The sequence below is a fragment of the Emydura macquarii genome, unplaced genomic scaffold (genome assembly GCF_026122565.2).
Source record: "Emydura macquarii macquarii isolate MOO-44397 ecotype Brisbane River unplaced genomic scaffold, CSIRO-AGI_Emac_v2 contig_1644, whole genome shotgun sequence".
In the NCBI taxonomy this organism is placed as follows: Eukaryota; Metazoa; Chordata; order Testudines; family Chelidae; genus Emydura; species Emydura macquarii.
The window spans coordinates 18072574-18081817 of record NW_027131781.1 but is presented as its reverse complement, the minus strand read 5'-3'; the positions used below and the strand labels follow the sequence as shown (position 1 = coordinate 18081817).

The 9244-nt window shown below is 37.0% G+C and overlaps 1 protein-coding gene across 1 annotated transcript in view; it reads right to left on the bottom strand.

Moving 5' to 3' along the window:
* Positions 1–7257: 7257 nt before the first annotated feature.
* Positions 7258–9244, bottom strand: part of LOC137158150 (NAD(P) transhydrogenase, mitochondrial-like) — a 68532-nt gene continuing 66545 nt past the window's right edge. Inside the window, exon 22 of the mRNA XM_067555776.1 lies at positions 7258–7641. Coding sequence (XP_067411877.1) covers positions 7489–7641 — 153 coding nt within the window. The 3' untranslated portion in view covers positions 7258–7488. The remainder of the gene's footprint in view (positions 7642–9244) is intronic.

Sequence of the window (9244 nt, the reverse complement as noted above, 5' to 3'; positions counted from 1 at the left end):
GTGTAGATGCAGCTATACCGACATAGCTGCCCTTTTGCTGGTATAGTTCATTTCATTCAGGATTGCAGCTGGAATTAAGCTATACCAGCAAAATGTTTGCAAGTTTAAGCTGGCTCAACGCTAGGAGTGCTTTGCCGGTATAGCTATGAAATGCTTTTTGGATAGAAATTCCTGAAACTGAGCAGACTGAATTTCTGCTGTATTCAATTGGCTGCAAAGTAGCACATACATATTATGGTGATTTGCTCAATATGAATAAGGGCTTGTCTGCACTAGAAGCGTTTTGCCAGTGTTGCTCGAACAACATACCTATGATGCTAAACCCCCGTAGTTTGAATACAGTTGTGTTGTCATGACTGTGCTTGTATGGCTCAAGAAATCAGCATAAGCTCTACCCCCCCATAAGCACAGTTATACCAATAAAACTGTACCCACACTAGAGGGTCATCCCACCTGACAGACCTGCTGGTAAGTCTAGATCAGGCCTAAGATGTCTTCTGTCTTTTTCCTGTGTGGGTGAGGGAGGTCACATCTTGTCAAAGAGACAAGAAAAATAGATAATCTGTTACAGAAAGCTGTAAGTTTATTTTACTTGTATCTTTTTTCCCCACAGTAAACCAGGCTAGGTTTCTGTGTGCATCAGTCCTCTCCACTCCCAAAAGAGAGACTCAGTATCCAGGTCTATGGAAGGGCAAATAAACAGCACTGTGAAATAGGCATTAAGAATTTCTGTTTTTAAACTTGTGTAGAATTTAATTCAGGGCCATAAACAGCAATTAATTGGTTTGTACTTTTGATTTAAATATACCAAGATATTGAATTAATCACAATAAATAGAGCATTGAAATTCAAACTAAAGAGCCACTTTTTCAGACAGTTTCAAGCTAGTCTTCAGTTTTACATGCCCACCCAATTTAATCTCTTCAGGTAGTCTTGAAGCAGATTTTTTTTTTTTTGCACATGGAAATCACTCTGTGCATACACAAAAGTGAAAGCCAATACTGACCATTTGGCTCTAAGACTAGGCTGATTTAGTTAATAGCTATGAATTAAAATATCGCTGTCCATAAGAGGCTCAGATTCAGGGTCAGAATGATAAACAGCATTTCAAATGTGATGGTAACGCTGCTAAAGTGAATAGCACGTTTGTGTTTCTTATAGCAAGAAAAATCTCCAGCAGCCATCTCTGTCAGCTACTGGAATAGCAGATTTCTTAGTCATTTGTTTTTATTGCTATTGAGAGAGGTTCTTTTGGCTTTTCACAGTGATTAATGCTAGTTCCTCTGGTATGAATTTTGATAGTCTTTTTGACATTTTCATCCGTACTCGTGTTTCTAAAACAAAGATTGCTTTAATTTTTTTTAGACAAAGAAACATTTTTTTTTAAAGATCACTGAAGTATAGTGTATAATAGTTTGAGAAGAAAAAAACTTTCACCCATTTTAAACACACACAAAAAGTGAACCCAGTGACCTAATGTTTTACAAAAATCAAACAGAAGAGAAAATCTGTTTTTTTCTTCCAAGACATTTCCCTGAAAACATGTTTTTTTTATTTAAAAAGTAGAGGTCAGATAAAAGCTTATATAAGCTGGTCTTTGTTACTTTTGGAAAATACTTTCATAAGGTTAAAAACATTTTCCAAATGTAAGTTTGGGTATCTCACTCTATTTTAACAATGGGAGTTAAGAAGCTATTCCAAAAGTAAATTAATTTTAGTTCTCAGATGAAATCAATGTACACAAAATATTTAAAATCTGAAACATTGACTCTCCAGAAAATTGGGTTCAGATTTTTTTTTCAACATTATTACTGTAAGACAACACTAATTCTTAAACCAATAGAAATCACTCAAATATGGGGCACACTTAGAGGCCACATTATTTATGGTCTATTGACTGTAAATAATGTGATAACCTTGTGTGGGAGCAGGCAGGAAGTTAGTGTAACCACTGTTTCAGTTCTGTTCTGGCTGAAACTTGGCTTTCCCCAAAAAAGATTTCAATCCATTATTTAATTTGGAGACCGGGGAAAAAGAGAGGTTCCTCAACCTATTAGAAAACTATCATGGTCTCCAATACATTTTCCAGCTTCTAGACCAAAGGATAGCTTCATACTGTCAAGTGAAAGATAGCAGTGGTAAATCCTTTCAAGTGGAAGTAGCAACACTGACCTCCCTGTTAGCTAAAGTGAGGGTCAGGGGGAGTTAAGGGCTAATTCTGGGCCTATTTCTTAGTTCATGAAAGGGTCATTCCAATTTCATCTCTTCTGATCCCAAGGAGAACCTCTTATCCATTTATGTCATCAGGGCAGGTAGGTACTAGGAGGCAATATCTGGAGTGAGGGGAAAAGATAGGTTTATATTTGGTCTAGCAGCAATCTAAAAGTCTTCAAGATAGACGAGAAAAAGGGAGAGAATCTCTGTCTTCCACACAGAAGGACATCTGATCGCCTGTGGGAAGCACCTCTAGTACCCCAAGGGAATAGAGAGCTTGCCACGAGAAGCAAATAGTACTGTGGAGATAATTGTGCAAAGACCCATCTTATCGGCAGGCTGGTCCATTCGTCCCCTGCAGTGCTGGGATCCTGCTTTGGCTTGTCACCTCAAAAGGTTTTTTTTGCCAGAAGTGGAGAGGAAAGTGGTTTATGTTCCAGCTCTTTTTCTCTTCTGTGTTTGGTCAATGGGGGAGCTAAATCCACTCCTGAGTATGTAGGAGGGAATTGTAAAAGGCTATTTCTTTTCCTGGAGAGAAGTACAGGAGTAACTAGTCTCAAGCTGGAGAAATGCATTCATTTTATTCTTAGCTTTTTATGCTAGAAGGGAACGATTCAATTATCTAGTCTGACTTCCTGGCCAACACGGTTCATAGAATTTCACCCAGTTACCCCTGTGTTGAGCCCAATAATTTGTTTGACTAAAGTATATCCTCCAGGAAGGCATCCAGTCTTGATATCAAGGCATCAAGAAGTGGAAAATCCACCACTTCTCTTGGGAGTTTGTTCCAATGGCTAATCACTCTCTCTAATAAAAATGTATTCCTTATTTCTAATTTGAATTTGTCTGGCTTAAATATTTAAAATGTCACCAAAGCTATACCTGTAGTCCTCTTTTTTCACTTACTTACTTAAGAGTGGGTCTTCTGTTTCTGTTCCTTAAACTTTAGGAATAGATTAGTAAGAAAGTCAATAGTGAGACTTCTGATCCTCAATACCAAATATAATTTCTTGGGGGATGGGCAAGATAACTGTCCATCTTATGACTGACAGTTATCAAAGAAGTCCCTTCTCATGGTTGGCATAGTTATATTTTTAATTTACAGAACCATTACCTCTCTCCATTCTTGCTTGGCTTTTCTAGAACTGTGTACACTGTGCCCCTATAAGCCTCCTTTAAGGAAGCCTTTAGCTTTTCCTTGTATCGGTGGTTTAAATGAATGGCAGTACTGAAATATGTATACTATCGAGTGTGTTTATTATTTGTGCTCTTGACTAGTTTTCTTCTCCTAACAGGAACTGAAGTTTCCTGCTTTGAGCAGGGGGATGGACTAGATGACCTCCTGAGGTCCCTTCCATCCCTAATCTTCTATGATTCTATGATTCAATCAGTTCAATTCTTCCTTGTATTGGTGAATTTCCTCTCAGAGTCTCTTAGTTTCCTGAGCTGCCCATTCTCATATGTTTTGGTCCAGACACATCTTTATTTGTGCCTCTTTCTAAATAAGCAATTCATTTTTTCTGCTTCACAAGATCTTGTTTGACCATTGCAAGCACCTCATTAATTTTATTTCTGTGATCATCTAAGAATGAACAGTAGTCTCACTTTATTTTGTTCTGTTGCCGGAGACTTTCTTCTTGCTTTTCTTTGTTGCACTGAGCACAGGCCTTTGCCAGCTCTGCTTTAACAGTTGCTGGGATTCCTTCTTTCTTTAGCTCCAGTTCCCTTATAAGGGAAAGTATATTCTCTTCAAGCTCTTTGGTTCTTGCTCCAGATTTCTGTTTCTCAAGTTCTTTTTCCCATTTCTCTTCAGCTGTTGAAAACTAGTGATAGTTAAAGAATGCAAAATACATATATATTTTTAAAAAGATATTGTTAGCAGATGGGAAAAGAGCTGGGTGGAAAAGAAAGGGATGAAGGCAAACTTTTGCCCCCTCCTCCAAATTATCTGATCCAAACTTTTTTTCTATCACCTGTTTCAGATCCTATTAATTTTTTTCAGTCATTATTATAAAATCTTATTAGTACTCCATAACTGTTTCACATGCGCCTAACAGTACCAGGTGCAGTGTAGTGTGTTGGTCTAAGCAAACTTTCTTCCCAAAATACACCTTATACTCTAGTTTTTGTTTGAACACATTAAAAAGCATTTACGTCATCATTGTTTTGTAAAATAAGTATGTTGACACAATCTTTGTTTAATGAAAGGTAAGGATACCTCAAGATACAACCTCCCCTCCCCCAGATCTTTGAAAGCATAGAATTAAGGAGAAAACCATTCCTTGCTAACTTCACATCACCTACAATGCCGTAAGTATACTTTGAGGCACTAAGTTCTATGTCTAACACATATCAAAAAGCAATACATGCCCCAAATCCATGCAACTTGTTTTGTTATAAAGAACCTTAATGATGATCTCAGCAACATTAAAGCATAACAACGTTCCCATTGAATAGCCTGTGTTTGACAATGAGATGTGTTCTTCTATTGTTACAAGAGTGTATGAGGTCATCATTAAGGTTGTGTTTGACAAAGTCTCTGTCAATGTGTGGACATAACTCCTAAATTATTATCTTTGCTTGTCTCCAGAGACATTGTTCAACGTAACTCCTATGCTCCTTTGTCATCAGTAACAAGGTTGCACTTGACTGATAACACTGTATCAACATTGACATTCAGAAACAGTATTTTTAAACCAGTTATTTATATAAAATAGATTGCAATTTTTAACAACCATTCTTCCCATATACTCATTGCAAAGAATGACACGTTTACTTTCATATCTTAGACTGTTCTGGAGCACTTTAAAAAGGGATCTGAAGAAAATGCCAGATACTAGAAAAATTAGTCACATGGCACTTTCTTTTAAAACAAACAAACAAACACTCATATCCAGCCTTTTACATTTTTCACCACAAACTGCCATAGAAAATTCAAGTAGTTCGTAGACTACAATAAGCATTTGGAACTGATCCTCTAACTAAAAACACAGACATTTTATAGACTGTTTTAAAATGAAAATCCTGATTCAAATTTAACAATAGTGTTGCTACCACCCCACTATAATTAATATATCCCTACCAGAATTTTATTACTAACACTTCAGCTTACCACTGTTCCTATGGAGTGCCCAGAGAGGCCCCATAGCCTAGTGCAGTAGTTATCAACCTTTCCAGACCACTGTACCCCTTTCAGGAGACTGATTTGTCTTGTATACCCCAAGTTTCACCTCACTTAAAAACTACTTGCTTACAAAATCAGACATAAAAATACAAAACTGTCATAACACACTATTACTGACAAATTGTTTACTTTCTCTTTTTTACCATATAAATACAAAATAAATTGACTGGAATATAAGTATTGTACTTATATTTCAGTGTATAGTATATAGAACAGTATAAACAAGTCATTGTCTGTATGAAATTTTAGTTTGTACTGACTTCGCTAGTGCTTTTTATGTAGCTTGTTGTAAAACCAGGAAAATATCTAGATGAATTGATCTACCCCCTGGAAGACCTCTGCATACCCCCATGGGTACTTGTATCCCTGGTTGAGAACCGCTGGCCTGGTGGACAGAACAGATGGCATCACATCAACATATCTGGGTTCTAGTCCCAGCTCTGATGCCATATGACTCTGTGCCTCACTTTCCCCACTTATAAAATGGGTACTACTGCTTTATGGATCCTCTCAGCCTTCCTCTCTTGCTCTTTAGTAGGAAGGAATTTCACAGTCAGAGGACTGTGACTGAGAATGCCCAGCCACCAACAGCTTCATTGTGGCTTCAGTCAGTTGTAGCATCCTGTAGATCACACGGAGATGGATACTGAAGAGAGTGGTGCTTTCTAAGCTAGCCAGATCTCAGCACCAAGAAGGCTTTAAAAGTAATCACTAAAACCTTGAAGCAGTTCTCAAACTGGATTTGTCACCAGTTTAGAGAAGCACATAAGGCAAAGCATTTTTGTGTTGGGGTACTCACATAAATATGTCTACCAAGAGGCTTCTGATATAAATTTCCATTTAATCTGCTTTTTTACTTTACAGAACAGCACCTGGCAGCATGTAGTTTTGATAGATATTTCCTAAGAAAATCAATATGTATCTTATGCTCATTTTGGAGCCCATCTAAATCTGACTGCCATACACATTGCATGTCCCGTGATATAATTGTGCATCCACGCATATCTTCATCTCAATGATTTTAACTGCATAGAGAGCAGTTAATTTACTTTTCCTAGAAATCTGTTGTTTGGTTGCCATGTTAATAGTTTGAATGCTGCTTTGTGGTGCTGCTGCTGCTATTAGCTTGGGAGTATGGCTCCCTTTATTCCAGTTAGCACTGGAATCATTTGAAGAATGAACAGAGTGTGGATGAAGTTTACCCAGATTCAGAAGATGTAAGTCCTTCTGACTTATTTAGGCATCCATGTAAATTGGGAAATCTGCCAACAGAATAGTTGTATAGGGTATCTCTGCATGTCCTATGCATCACTAAGGTGGTCTTCGTAATAGCCCAGCACAGAAAATGGCAGTGAGAGTGGGCAAAGGGAGAAACCTCAGGATCTGCACATACAAGAGTGGAATGACCAAAGAAAGAGATATGGATGAATTGTAGATGGAGTAGCAGGTATGGGAGGCTACACTGCTAATTCCAGGAACCTTTACCCCACATACTCACAAGCAATGGCAGATTACTCCGGCTATGTATGTGTGAAGCAAATTGCACCCTGTGATGCCATATGCCAGTTCTCATCCTAGTTCTTACTGTGTAAAGAAGAAGTAATTACTTCCTCTACACAATAACACCACTTAAAAAATAAAGCAAATATATAAATCTTGATAATACTATACTAATGTTCACATTTATATTTTTACAGATCATTGTTTTGCATCAAGGCTCTATTCATTAGTAATAGGATAAACCAAAGATTTTCTGTTATAGTTTCTATCTTATTTAACATAAAGAGATGACAGAGAGAAAACCAAAATGCTATATCTGTGGCTGCAAGATTAGAGAAATAATTAATCTGCAACACCTATAGAGCAAAAGTGTTTTTATTATTATTAATAATAATAAATACAGGGACTTACATTTGTTTGTACTAAGGCACGTAAATCATCAATCAGTCTAAGGGCTAATTTATTACGTTTGGATGCTCTTTTATTTTTAAAATGGTTGTATATAAATAAGTTGCTGGATACACCTTCCAACTATTTACTGAAAAATATAAATTATATCGAGTACCCGTTTACAATTCTGAATATTAGTGTTAATGAGTATAATACATTTCCCTAATCTTGCCTTGTAAAGCATCACATGTTTTCTTTGCATCTCCAAGCAGCATTGAAGTGTTAGGTTTGTAAAAAATGGGATTGTCAACTGCAGCATACCCAACTCCCAGTGTACGCTTCATGACGATGACCTGGGGAGGAAAATAGCAGCATGAAAGAATTACATGAAATAAAAACTTTCATTATGTGGTCATTGAGGATGTAGCTAAAAGTAATAGTTTAAAATAACACATTACATATATTGTCATATCTCAAATCTAGGCATGTATGAAATGCATGTACTCAACCGAAATTGCATACAAGCAATATTGGCATACATTTTATATTGACTTCTGCATGTCCATCTTTTAGTGACATTTCTAACTATTCTCAGACCTTACATTTATTCACCACCTTCCATCCTCAAAGATTGTATTGAGGTATAAAAAAAGTAAAATGAGTTGGAAACTGAATAAAAATCTCCTCAACCATCTCTCCAGCCACCTCTGGGTGGAAGGTGGTGACTGTTTAACAGCACACAGAAATACTTAAGAACAGTTATGAAAAGCAAATGAAGAGCATTCTATACAATTGAAAGTGCAAGGGGAAATTGGGTAGGCAAAACGTAGCTACCCAAGCTGGAATTTGATCAAGACACACTGATGTTAATTTACTTACTTTATGCTAATTGCCATTGGGTTTTTTTAATGACCATAAATAGTAAGGACTTCAGTTTCATGTAACTGCCAAAACACACTGGTTGAGATTTACAAAGCTGACTAAAGGATTTAGCCATGTAATTCCTATTAAAATCAATGGGAACAGTGTAGCTAAATCCCCTAGTCAGATGTGCAAAATCTCAAGCCGTACCTCCAGCATGACAGTGCTCCCTAGCACTAGGCATTGGATTCAACAGGCTGACTGGGAAAAGTGCTACCTACTGAATTACCTTTTCCACAGCAGCTGGGTTTTACCCCCTCAAGTTATCCTATCCAAGTACTGACCAGATCAACTTTGTTTATGAGATCTGACATGACCACAGCACAAGCCAGTTTGACTGCAATAGTACTTCATTAAACAATAATCCATGTTGGATATGATGTGATGTGATACCTGATACACGGTCTGTTAATTTTCTGGGTAAGGGCCAAATTCTGTTGCCAGATATGTGATGTGTATTACTGTGAATAACACAGAGATCCCAATTTTCCCCATATAGTTCTCCACATTTTGCTGTGTTTTAAGGGGCTGCTTTTAATTCTAACATCTGTATGCCTGTCATTTAGTGCCCTCATCGTCTTCAACATACACCCCATGACACAGTTTTTATATAATATTAAATTGTGTTACATGCTAATGGCCATAGAAATAGTTATAGCCATAGAACTTTTGAGAACATGAGTCTTGTATTAAAGATGAGTTAGTTAAGATATTTTACACATAGAATTTAGCCAATGAATTAAAAGTAAAATTGCAAAAATGGTTCTTTTTCTTTGTGGATGTATCTGCCAGACATTTGTTGCTATTTTTACCTTCCCTGAATTTTAGCTTTAGATATGAAAGATTCCCTCCAGGACAGAATTTGCTGAAACGTCACACAATTCACTGTGAATACAGACAGTGTGAATATAAAATACACACCCCACACCATTGACTCTGAATACAGCAGACCAGTGAGAGGAAAATATACATCTAATGACTTAAATTTAAAGAGAAAAGCTATGGGTTTGCAAATGTACCAAAGCTTCTGATACA